This window comes from Lynx rufus, unplaced genomic scaffold (assembly GCF_022079265.1).
Source record: "Lynx rufus isolate CCGP_SWC_20201006 ecotype Redwood Valley unplaced genomic scaffold, mLynRuf1.p SCAF_2, whole genome shotgun sequence".
In the NCBI taxonomy this organism is placed as follows: Eukaryota; Metazoa; Chordata; class Mammalia; order Carnivora; family Felidae; genus Lynx; species Lynx rufus.
Window position 1 is genome coordinate 180,302,368 of NW_025814834.1, and position 13,698 is coordinate 180,316,065.

General features: G+C 35.8%; 1 protein-coding gene across 1 annotated transcript in view; it reads left to right on the top strand.

Moving 5' to 3' along the window:
• The window catches only part of TUT4 (terminal uridylyl transferase 4), a 135,442-nt gene that overhangs the window by 46,864 nt on the left and 74,880 nt on the right, over positions 1 to 13,698 (top strand). Inside the window, 1 exon segment of the mRNA XM_047083259.1 lies at positions 13,518 to 13,695. Coding sequence (XP_046939215.1) covers positions 13,518 to 13,695 — 178 coding nt within the window.

Here is a 13,698-nt window from a genome sequence, read left to right on the forward strand (position 1 = left end):
TCCTCAAGAAATTAAAAGTAGAATTACTGGGGTGCCTGGGTGGCTTAGTCAAGCATCTGACTTCGGCTCAGGGTCATGATCTCATGGTTCATGAGTTTGAGCCCTGCATTGGGCTCTGTGCTGGCAGATCAGTCTGGAGCCTGCTTCAGATTCTGTGTCTCCCTCTCTGTCTCTGCCCCTCCCCTGCTTGTGCTCTCTCCCTCTCAAAAATAAATTTTTTTTTTTTCAACGTTTATTTATTTTTGGGACAGAGAGAGACAGAGCATGAACGGGGGAGGGGCAGAGAGAGAGGGAGACACAGAATCCGAAACAGGCTCCAGGCTCTGAGCCATCAGCCCAGAGCCCGACGCGGGGCTCGAACTCATGGACCGCGAGATCGTGACCTGGCTGAAGTCGGACGCTTAACCGACTGCGCCACCCAGGCGCCCCTCAAAAATAAATAAACATTAAAAAAAAAAAGAATTACCATATGATCCAGCAGTTACACTTCTGAGTGTATGCTTGGAAGAACTGAAAGCAGGTCTTGAAGAAATATTTGTACACCTGTGTTCATAGTGCATCATTCATAATGACTAAAACATAGAAGCCACCCAAGTGTCCATCTGTAGATGAATGGGTCAGCAAAATGTTATATAAACATACAATGGGTGATAAAAAGGAAGGAAATTCTGATATACTATAACATGGATGAATCTTGAGGACATTATGCTAAATAAAGTAAGCCAGTAACAAAAAGACAAATACTATATGAATTCATTTACCTGAGATATTTAGAATAGACAGAATCATAGAGAAAGTAGAATGGTGGTTGCCAGAACCTTGCAGAGATGAGGGAATGGGGAGTTATCATGAATGGATATAGAGTATCAGTTTTGTAAGATGGAAATTCTGTGGATGGATGATAGTGATGGTTGTACAATATGAATTTACTTAATGTCACTGAAATGTACCCTAAACAGTTAAGATAGTGAAATTTATGTGGTGTATATTTTATGACATTAAAAAAATTGGAGAAGAAAGAAGATAATGTTCACTCTTAACACTTTTATTCAATATTGTATTAGAGGTTCTAAAAGAAATAGCAAAACTGTATTTATAGATAATATAATTGTTTATATAGAATATTTAGTGAAATCTAGAAGTTAAAAAAAAACCCTATTTAAAATAGCATCAAAATATGCAAAGCTTGTGTATAGAAAACTATAAAACATTCCTGAGAGAAATGAAAGAGCTAAATAAATGGAGAAATCGTCTTGTTTGGGTGTTAGAAGAATTAATATTGTCAGTTCTTTCTAAACTGATGAATAGATTCAACATAATCCCAGCCAAAATCCTGATTTAAAAACTGATTCTAAAATTCGTATGAGAACACAAAGGCTCTATCTAGAAGATCCAAAACAACCTTGAAAGAGAACAAAGGTGGAAGACTAATACACTTTATTTCCAGACTTAACAAAGCCACAATAATCAAGACAGTGTGGTACTGGCATCAAGTGGACTAATAGATCAGTGGAACAGAATGGTGAGTCTAGAAATAGGCCCACACATGTGTGAACAACTGATTTTTGACGTTCAAAAGCAATTCAGTGGAGAAATGATAGTCTTCTAAATGTATGGCTCTAGAATAATTAGATCCATAATTTGTACTGTATAAAAAAATTACTCAAAATGAATAACAGACATAAATGTAAAACCTAAAAGCATAAAATTTCCAGAAGAAACTATAGGAAAAAATGTTTATAACCTTGGGTTAGTCACAATTTTAAAAAATATGACACTAAAGGACACAAATTATTAATGAGACTTCCTCAAAATTGCAAACTTCAGTTCCTTGGAAGATACTATTCAAAAAATGATGATATTAGCTACAGACTGGGAGAAAATACTTGCAAATCATGTATCTGGCAATAATTTATATGTAGAAGGTAGAAACAACTTTGAAAGCTCACTAATAAGCATAATGAGCACTGAGAAATGTATAAACTTGTTGAATCATTATATTGTGTATCTGAAACTAATACAACATTGTATGTTAATTATACTTCAATAAAAAAATTCAAAACCTCAGTAATAAACAGTCCAATAAAAGTATGGGCAGAAGATTGGAGTTGACACTTCATTACAAAAGATATACAGATATCAAACACATGAAAAGATGTTCAACGTTCTGTATCTTTACATTAGGGAAATCAATACAAGAATAGCTAAAAATAAAAAAAAAAATAACTGTACCAAGGTTTGTCAAGGATGTGGACACCGAGGGGCGCCTGGGTGGCGCAGTCGGTTAGGCGTCCGACTTCAGCCAGGTCACGATCTCGCGGTCTGTGAGTTCGAGCCCCGCGTCAGGCTCTGGGCTGATGGCTCAGAGCCTGGAGCCTGTTTCCGATTCTGTGTCTCCTTCTCTCTCTGCCCCTCCCCCGTTCATGCTCTGTTTCTCTCTGTCCCAAAAATAAATAAACGTTGGAAAAAAAAAAAAAAAAAAAGGATGTGGACACCGAACTGTAAGTCACAAACAGTACTGATGGAAATGTAAAGTAGTACTTGCACTTTTTAAAAACTCTTAGTTATTTTCAATAATTTTTTAATTGAGATATAATTGAGATTTAATTGAGATACATAGTTTTAGGTAGACAGCATAATGATTCACTATACGTTTTGCAAAATGATCACAATAAGTCTGGTTGTACAGCACCACACATAATAAATTTTTTGTCTTGAGGTGAGAACTTTTAAGATTGACTCTCTTAGCAACTTTCAAATATACAATGCATCATTACTAATTGTGGTCACCATGCTGTACATTACATTCCTAAGATTTATTTATTTTATAACTGAAAGTTTGTACCATCTAATCACTTTCACCCATCTTGCTCATCCCGACCAATCAGTTCTCTCTATGTATGTATGTATGTATGTATGTATTTATTTATTTTCAATATATGAAATTTATTGTCAAATTGGTTTCCATACAACACCCAGTGCTCATCCCAAAAGGTGCCCTCCTCAATACCCATCACCCACCCTCCCCTCCCTCCCACCCCCCATCAACCCTCAGTTTGTTCTCAGTTTTTAACAGTCTCTTATGCTTTGGCTCTCTCCCACTCTAACCTCTTTTTTTTTTTTTCCTTCCCCTACCCCATGGGTTTCTGTTAAGTTTCTCAGGATCCACATAAGAGTGAAAACATATGGTATCTGTCTTTCTCTGTATGGCTTATTTCACTTAGCATCACACTCTCTGGTTCCATCCACGTTGCTACAAAGGGCCATATTTCATTCTTTCTCATTGCCATGTAGTACTCCATTGTGTATATAAACCACAATTTCTTTATCCATTCATCAGTTGATGGACATTAGGCTCTTTCCACAATTTGGCTATTGTTGAGAGTGCTGCTATAAACATTGGGGTACAAGTGCCCCTATGCATCAGTACTCCTGTATCCCTTGGGTAAATTCCTGTCTCACATTCAGGTCCTTTATCCATTTTGAGTTTATTTTTGTGAATGGTGTAAGAAAGTGGTCTAGTTTCAACCTTCTGCATGTTGCTGTCCAGTTCTCCCAGCACTATTTGTTAAAGAGACTGTCTTTTTTCCATTGGATATTCTTTCCTGCTTTGTCAAAGATTAGTTGGCCATACGTTTGTGGGTCTAGTTCTGGGGTTTCTATTCTATTCCATTGGTCTTTGTGTCTGTTTTTGTGCCAATACCATGCTGTCTTGATGATTACAGCTTTGTAGTACCTGGCTAAAGTCTCTAGTAGAGGCTAAAGTACAGCTTTGTGATGCCTCCTGCTTTGGTCTTCTTCAAAATTACTTTGGCTATTCGGGGCCTTTTGTGTTTCCATATGAATTTTAGAATTGCTTGTTCTAGCTTCGAGAAGAATGCTGGTATCAGTTCTCTGTATTTATGAGTTCAGTTTGTGTTTTTTAGATTCCACGTATAAGTGAGATCATGTAGGATTTCTTTCTCTGTCTTATTTCACTTAACATAATGACCTCAGCATCCATCCCTGTTATAAATGTCTTTCTTTTTTTGGCTGAGTAATTTCTGTTGTATATATACACACATACACAATGGGAAGTATATATCTATATCTATCACATTTTTCATTCATCCATTCATGGGTACTTAGGTCGTTTCCATGTATTGGCTATTAGAAGTAATGCTGCAGTGAACATGAGGAGGTACAATATCTTTTTGAGTTAGCGTTTTTGTTTCCTTTGGGTAAGTACCCAGAAGTGGAATTGTTGGATCATGTGGTAGTACATCCACTTTTGAAAACACTTCAGCAGTTTGAAAGAAGTTAAACATACACCTAATACACTATCAGCTATTCTATTACTATGTATTTACCCAGTAGAAGTGAAAGCATATGTCTGTACAAATACTTGTATACTAATGTTCATGGCAGCTTTATATGCAATTATTAGCCAAAAAATGCAGAGAAGCCAAATGTACATGAATAGGTAGGTGAAAGGATGTACAAATTGTGGTATATATTCATACCATGTTACTCTGTTTGGCATAAAAAGGAATGATCTGTTGATATATACAACACAGATGAATCTTAACATAATTAACATGAGTGAAAGAAGCCAGATAAAAATGAGTATGTATTGTGTGATTCCATTTATGTAAAACTCTAGAAAATGCAAACTAAACTGTAGTTGTCAAAAGCAGGTCATTGGTTGCCCAAGTATGTGTGTAAAAGGGTGGGAGAGTGGTCACAAAGGGATATGAAGGAATTTTTATGTGTGATTGATACATTTATTACATTGACTACAGTGATGGTTTTATGGTGGTATATGTATGTCAGATATCAGCCAAATTGTAAACTTTATATTTGTGCTGTTTATGTCAATTACATTTCAGTAAAGTACTTTTTATAAAAGCAGTCAAAAAGAAAAGGTGGGGTCACCCATAAAGGTGTATTTAACAATATCTTAGCACAATATCTTAACAATATCTAACAATACTAAGCACAGAATATATTGATGGATAAATGAAGTGAGTTAACCTCCAAAAGACCCTCAGTAAAGGAAGTTCTAAAGGCTGTATTTTAGACTAAAAATGATCTTTGAGGAAATAAGAGAGTTGGAAGAAGGATTGGAGAGTTAAAGATACATCGGTTGAATAAAATGACAGTAACAACAACAACAACAATAGCATTCAGTTTGTCATGGAGAAAAATGCAGGCTAGTACTAAAATACTAACAATAATAGGATGTAAATTTCGAGAGGGTTATCCAAATTAAAACTTTAAAAAGATTTTCTGGTTTGGAGGAGAATAAAAGATACTGGTTTGTTTTAGATATTGTTAGGTTAAGTATCCATGTTGAAATACCTAGGGTATACATTTTATGAGTAGCAAAAAAGTATAACCTCTGAACTATTAGAGGTAGAAAGATTGAATAAGATAATGAAAAAGCCTCCATCCCAAACAATGGGCAGATTTGGGGTAGGGCACAAGGCTTGATGGTGTCAGGAAAAACAGATTAAAAAGCTCAATCATACTAATATTATGCATATCCAAAAAGATAATTGAACTATATTTTCCAGTAAAAAGACTAATATAGATTTTTTTTTTAATTTATAAAGAATTTATTGTGTACCTTCAGCTTCTGCTTTAGGTACTGCTGCTACGGAAATGTAAAAAGAAGTACAGCTCCATAACCTGTGGACATGAGGAGTTTGCGGGCATATAAGCAAATGGTTGATTGAGAAAGAATGTGGTTAAGTGTCATAGTAGATGGTTTTTAGAATATGGTATGACAGCAGATTGGGACTTATGTAACAGTTTGTGTAGTGAGTCAGAAAAGGTGAATAGAGAATATGATCCTGGTTCTTAATAATGTTAGCCAAATGTAGAAATGAGAATGTATCTTTATGGAAGAGAAACCATCACGTGGAGGGTTGGTTTGAGGCAAGAAATGGCAGAGTGTGTTCAGGAAACAACTAGTAGTTTAGCATAACTGAAGCACACAAAGGAGGGGATGAAATATATGGATAATTGGACAGTTAGGCAAAAGCCTGATCATGAATGAATATGTATACTTAACACTGTTTGAATTTTATTTTGAGGTTTATGGAGCTTAATGACATGTATTTTGCAAACTCTTTCATACTCAAGTGTGAAAGAATCTTTTGAACCACTTGACACCTGTCAGAATGGCTAACATTAACAATTCAGGCAACAACAGATGTTGGCGAGGATGCGGAGAAAGAAAGAGGATCTCTTTTGCATTGTTGGTGGGAATGCAAGCTGGTGCAGCCACCTTGGAAAACAGTATGGAGGTTCCTCAAAAAAATCAAAATAGAACTACCCTACTACCCAGCAATTGCACTACTAGGTATTTATCCAAGGGATACAGGTGTGCTGTTTTGAAGGGACACATGCACCTCCATGTTTATAGCAGCACTGTCAACAATAGCCAAAGTATGGAAAGAGCCCAAATGTCCCTCGATGGATGAATGGATAAAGAAGATGTGGTATATATATACAATGGAGTATTACTCCGCAATCAAAAAGAATGAAATCTTGCCATTTGCAACTACATGGATAGAACTGGAGGGTATTAGGCTAAGTGAAATTAGAGAAATACAAACATCATATGACTTCACTCATATGAGGACTTTAAGGGACAAAACAGATGAACATAAGGGAAGGGAAACAAAAATAATATAAAAACAGGGAGGGGGACAAAACAGAAGAGACTCATAAATATGGAGAACAAACTGAGGGTTACTGGAGGGGTTGTGGGAGGGGGGATGGGCTAAATGCGTAAGGGGCACTAAGGAATCTACTCCTGAAATCATTGTTGCACTATATACTAACTAATTTGGAAGTAAATTAAAAAAAAAAAAAAAAGAATCTTTTGAAAGGTCTAGGTTTGGGGAGACCAGTTAGTCTCTCATGATAATCCAGTCAGGCAATGATGAACATTTGATAAGAAGGAGTAGACAGTCAGAATGGAGTTGAGGTTAGAACTTTAAGAGATTTAGGATGTAAAATTGTGGAGGTGGAGGCCTAGGATGTCTAGAGTGATCATAAGGTATTTGATTTGAGGTGTTATTATAGGTTGTGGTGCCATTTACTCAGGAAATACAAAAAAAAAGTTTTTGAATATACTGAATTTGAAACACTTGCAGGGTATTTCAATTAGAGATGTCCACCAATAAGTTGAATCTAATGATCTGGAATTTATAATAGGAGCTACAAATTCAGATTTGGTAATCTTTAGCATATTGAAGTCATGGGTGTGGGTGAGATAACCCAAAGGAACCAGGAGAGAAGATCAAAGAATACAAATGTTTAAGGGACTAGTAGAAGAAGAGCAACCAATAGACTGGAGAATGATCAGGAAAATAGGAAGAATAGAGACAGAAAGTAAAGACCTGGAGGCCCAATAGCACATATAGTATTTTATGGCTGGTAACTATTTAACTATGGATATTGCCTAAAATTTTAGCAGAAGGAGGAGGAATGGTTGGAGGAGGGCTTAAAAAGGCAAGCTGAAGCTAAATTGCTGTGAATTCCTTATTAAAAGGATGGGGCATTATCTTATCGGTGCCCTTGAAGGTGTTTTGTTTTTTTGTGTGTGCCATTGAAGGTTTTAAAAAATGATTTTTATTGCAGTAAAATATATATGACATAAAATTTATTATTTTTTCCATTTTTAAGTGTACAGTTCAGTGACATTAAGTACATTCACATGATTGTACAACCATCTGCACTATGCATCTGTAGAACCTTTTATCATCCCATATTAAAACTCTGTACCCATTATACAGTAACTCCTCATTCCCCTCTTCCCTTTGCCCCTGGTTTTGTGTCTGTGTACTTGGCTAGCTATTGTAGGTACCTCATATAAGTGGAATCCTACAATGTTTGTCCTTTTCTGCAAATTTCACTTAGTATTTTATCTTAAAGGTTCAACCATAATGTAGTATGTATTAGATTTCCTTCCTGTTAATGTTGAATAGTAGTCCATAGTACCATGTTTTGTGTATCCATTCATCCATCCATTTATTCTATTTGGGTCATTTCTACTTTTTGGGTATTGTGAATGATACTGGTATGAACATTGGTAGAGGAAATACTTGTTCGAATCCCTACTTTCATTTCATTTGTGTATATACCCAGAAGTGGAATTGCTGGATCAAATGGTAAATACATGTTAAATTTTTTGAGGAACTGCCATACTATTTTCTACAGTGGCTACACCATTTTAGATTCCTACTAGCAATGCCCAAGGGTTCAATTTCTCTGTATTCACAAAACTTTTGTTTTTTTTCTGTTTTGTAATAGTTATCTTACTAAATGTGAATTGGTATTTCATTGTCCTTTTTATTTCCATTTTCCTAATGATTACTGAGGTTGAACACCTTTTTGTGTACTTACTGCCCATTTGTATATCTTCTTTGGAGAAATGTCTATTCAAGTCCTTTGACCACTTTTGAATTGGGTTGTTTTCTTGTTAAGTTTTAGGAGGTCTTTATATGTTCTGAATATTAATCCCTTATCATATATGTGATTTGCAAATATTTTCTCCTATTCTGTGGGTTGCCTTTTTACTCTGTTAATTGTGTTGTTTGATGCACTGAAGTTTGATTTTCATAAATTCCAATTTGTCTAATTTTTCTTTTTTTGTCTGTGTGGTTTTTTTATGTTTCATATCCAATAAATCATTGCCAAATCTAGTGTCATGAAACTTTTCTGTTTTCTTCTAAGAGTTTTATAATTTTTCTCTTACATTTAGGTCTTTGATCCATTTTGAGCTAATTTTTGTATATTGGTATAAGATAAGGGTCTATACTGCATATGGATGTCCAGTTTTCCTAGCATGATTTGTTGAAAAGCCAGTCCATTTGCCATTGGACAGTCTTGACACCCTTATTAAAAATCATTTGGCTATATATATGAGTATCTATTTCTGGGCTATGTGTTTTATTCTGTTGACCTATACACCTGTCTTTATACCAGTACCATACTGTCTTGGTTACTGTGGCTCTTAGAGTAAGTTTCAAAGTCAGGAAACGTGGATTCTGTAACTTCGTTGTTGTTTTTAAAGATTGTTTTGGCTGTTTAGGGTCCCTTAAGATGCTATGTGAATTTTAGGATTAATTTTCCTATTTTTGCAAAAAAAATCAGTCCCATTTTAATGGGATTGTATTGAATCTGTAGATTACTTTGAGTAGTATTGACATCATCTTAACAATATTAAGCCTGCCAGTCCATGAACATGGGATGTCTTTCTGTTTATTCATGTCTTCTTTTATTTCTTTAAGTGTTTTATTGTTTTCAGTGTACAAAGTCATTCATCTCTTTGGTTAAGTTAATTTCTAAGTATTTTATTCTTTTTGAGGCTATTTTATTATTATTATTTGTTTTAAATTTATTTTGAGAGAGAGACTGGGGTGGAGGGAGTAGAGAGAGAGAGAGAATCCCCAGTAGGCTCCACAGTCAGCGTGGAGCCCAGCGTGGGGCTCAGTCTCATGATCGTGAGATCAAGACCTGAGCCTAAGTCAAGAGTTTGATGCTTAACCAGCTGAGACACCCAGGTGTTCCTTTTTGAGGCTATGTTGAATGGAGTTGTTTTCTTAATTTCCTTTTCAGATTGTGTATTGTTAGTGTATAGAAATGCAACTGATTTTTGCATGTTGATTTGTATTCTACTTTACTGAATTTGTTCATTAGTTCTAACAGTTTTTTTTTAATGGCATCTTTAGGGTTTTTTACATATTAGCTTGTTATCTATGAATAGAGATAATTTTATTTCTTCCATTCCAAGTTAGTTGCCTATTATTTCTTTTTCTTGCCTAATTCCTCTGGCTAGCGCTTCTAATAATATGTTGAATAGAAGTGGTAAAAATGGGCATTCTTTTTTTTTTTTTAATGTTTATTTTTGAGAGGGAGTGCGGGCAGGGGAGGAGCAGAGAGAGAGAGGGACTGAGTATCTGAAGTGTGCTCTGCACTGTCAGCAGTGAGCCCAGTGTGGGGTTCTAACTCATGAACCATGAGATCATGACCTGAGCTGAAGTCGGATGCTGAATCAACTGAGCAACCTAGACACCCCGAAAATTGGCATTCTTGACTTGTTCCTGATCTTAGAGAAAAAGCTTTTAGTCTTTAACCACTGAGTTTAATGTTAGCTGTGAGTTTTTATATAGGTCTTTATTATGTTGAGGTCATTTCCTTTTATTCCTAGTTTGGTGAGTGTTTTTGTTTTTGTTTTTGTTTTTTTTTAACCACAAAAGGGTGAATTTTGTCAAATGCTTTTTCTGTATCAAGATATTCAAGTCATTTTTTTTCTTTCATTTATTAAGACGGTGATTACGTTGATTGACTATTGTATGTTGAACTCTTCTTGCATTACAGGAAAAAATTGCACTTGGTCATGGTATATAATCTATTTAATATTTTGCTGCATTTGGTTTGCTAGTATTCTGTTGAGGATTTACTGAAAGTTTTGAAGTAGGAGACTAACTGGTAGATGTAAGGGGAATGGGATGAATGGCCAGAGAGTGGAAATAGATGACTCGTTAGCAAGCTCTTACTTCTTGGGCATGTTTTTTCTTTCTCTCTCTCTCTCTCTCTCTCTCTCTCTCTCTCTCTCTCCCCCTCTCTCTCCCTGTCTCTCTCTCTCTCTCTCTCTCTATCTATATATATATATATATACACACACACACCATATATACATATATTTTAATGTTTACTGATTTTTGAGAGAGACAGAGCATGAACAGGGGAGGAGCAGAGAGATAGGGAGACACAGAATCAGAAACAGGCTCCAGGCTCTGAGCTGGCAGCACAGAGCCCGACGCGGGGCTCGAACCCACAAACTGCGAGATCATGACCTGAGCCAAAGTCGGACGCTTAACTGAGCCACCCTGGTGCCCCGGGCATGTTTTCTTAGACTAAACTAATTCTTTCCAGAACTTACCAGATATCACCAGAAACACCACCATTTGTTTACCCAGTTGCTTTGGAAAAGCACTTTTGAGTCATCTTTGATTTGTCTCTCTCATCTACATCCCACATTCAAACTGTTAACAAATTCTATAGCGTTTACCTTGAAACATTATATATTCCAGATTGAGTCATTTGCACACACTCTACTCTTTCTGTTTGGAATTTTCTTGTTTGTTTAATAGTGGAAAGCTATTACCATCCCTAGGGTTTAAATTATTTTTAATGTTTATTTTTGAGAGAGAGAGCATGAGTGGGGGAAGGGCAGAGGGGGAGACACAGAATCTGAAGCAAGCTCCAGGCTCTGAGCTGTTAGAACAGAGCCCAGTGTGGGGCTCAAACTCATGAACCCTGAGAACATGACCTGAATCAAAGTCCAATATTAACCGACTGAGCCACCCAGGTGCCTCTGGAATTTTTTTTTTTTTTTTAAACTAGTCTCTATGCCCAGTGTAGGGCTCAAATGCATGATCCTGAGATCAAAAGTCCCATGTTCTCCCAACTGAATCAGCCAGGCACTTCTACTCTTTTTGTTTTAGTCTAAGTTACCACCATCTTTAACCTGGACTCTTTCCAATTTACCCTTCCTTCTTGCCCCCCACAGTCCATTCTTTTTTCATTTATCAGCCTGGACTGTTCTTTTAAAATATGTTATAACATGTGGGGGCACTTAGGTGGCTTAGTCAGTTGAGCGCCCAACTCTTGACTTTGGCTTGGGTCATGATCTCCTGGTTCGTGGGTTTGAGCCCTGCATCGGGCTCTGTGCTGATGGTGTGGAGCCTGCTTGGAATTCTCTCTGTTTCAAAATAAATAAATAAACTTAAAAAAAAAAAAAACAACAACATGTCATAACATGTTACTTCCTGCTCATAGCTCTTCACTGGCTTCCCAACTTAGAATAAAAGTTTAAGTCCTTATCACGTATCATAAGGTCATACAATATTTTACAATATTTGGCTTCTAGTTAACTTTTCAGCCTCATCATTTAGTTACTTCTTTAATCATATTGATCTCTTCAAATAACATTAGGTAGGTACTTTGTTGCCTCTTAAGTCTTTGCATTTATCATCTCTGTGTCTGAATGCTCTTCCCTCAGAAATTTAAACATTTCTGTTCTTCATTTTTAGGTTTCTGCCAAATATTACCTGCTTAGAGTTACCTTTGTCCACTCTATTCTAAAATAATACCCCCTACCCATCAAACTCGTCTCTCACCCTGTTTGATTTTTCTTCATAGCTTTATCTGACATGAATGTATATATTTATTTGTTGTCTATTTCCTCTAACTAGAATTTAACTAAAAATTTGGAAGAAAAATGAAGCTGTCTTACGGCCATGTTTGATTTTCTATACCTTAGGTAAACTTTATTTATGTTAAGACTGAATATAGTAACAATGAATAAAATTAGGAATAGACCAGTCTTTGTTTAAGTGCAGTGTAGGGGTGGAGGAGAGCGAACAAACTACTTCTGATTTTTCAATTTGTTGGGAACTACATGTATCAAAAATAAGAGAATGTCTCTTGACTAAAATGTGGTAATAGAAAATGCCATTATTATAATATTAAAGAAATGATATGGTCTTCGTTGTGGTAAAAAAAAAAAGTAAAGGAAATAGGACGAGATTGTGTGGATGATTTTCTTCTTTGTATTTTCCTATGTTTTATGTAGCTTTTGCAGTTAGCATGTATTTTTTTAAAAAAATCAAAATAATAGGGGCACCTGTGTGGCTCAGTTGGTTGAGTGTCTGGCTCTTGGTTTCGGCTTGGGTCATGGTATCACGGTTTGTGGGTTCAAGCTTGCATCAGGCTTCGTGCTGACAGTGCGGAGCCTACTTGGGATTCTCTCTCTCCCTCTATCTCTCTCTGCCCCTCCCTCACTCACTCTCTGTCTCTCAAATAAATAAACTTAAAAAAAAATTTTAAAATCAGAATAATAAATCAATCTTTAAAAATCGTGTATATATAATATAGTCTGTCTTTAGCTTTTTGGTTTAAATTGGCTTTCAAACTTTCAGTAGAATCAGGGTTTTGGGAAACATTTTGCCTAGTATTAGATGGATAAAAGAACAGAAAGAAATCAAATGTAAATGGTATTCTGTATAACAAATGTGATGATAGTGTCTAGGATGTTTTCCTGTGACCGTTTAATCTGGTATCATGTGCAGATCAGAGAGGATTCAAGACTTTCTCCTCCATCTGAAACAATCTTTTTGCTGCAGCAAAATTATCCACAGAATTATCAGCTAAGTGTTTTACTTACAGTATTTTGGCTTTGATGTAGCATTTCAGAATTTATGAAGACAGTACAGTAGAACAAGTTTTAGTTTTTAATGTTTAATAATAACCTCCCCCCAAAGACTTCTTAATCTTCCAGTACTTACAACATTTCTGTCTCTTGTTCATTTCCATATCCTAGGTGTCTTAAATTAAATCTGGCATATAGAAGGTGAATATTTGTTGAGTTAATATATTTATGTTCTTCTATCCTAAATATAAGGACATTAAAGTGGAAAAAAATTTTTTTATGTTATTGTTAAATGTTACATTAATAGGAAAAACAGGAAGAAAGTGAGCTTCGTTCTCTGCCACCTCCTTCCCCTGCCCACTTGGCTGCTTTAAGTGTTGCAGTTATTGAATTAGCAAAAGAACACGGAATAACAGATGATGACCTCAGAGTCCGTCAGGAAATTGTGGAGGAAATGTCAAAGGTTATAACAACATTTTTACCAGGTA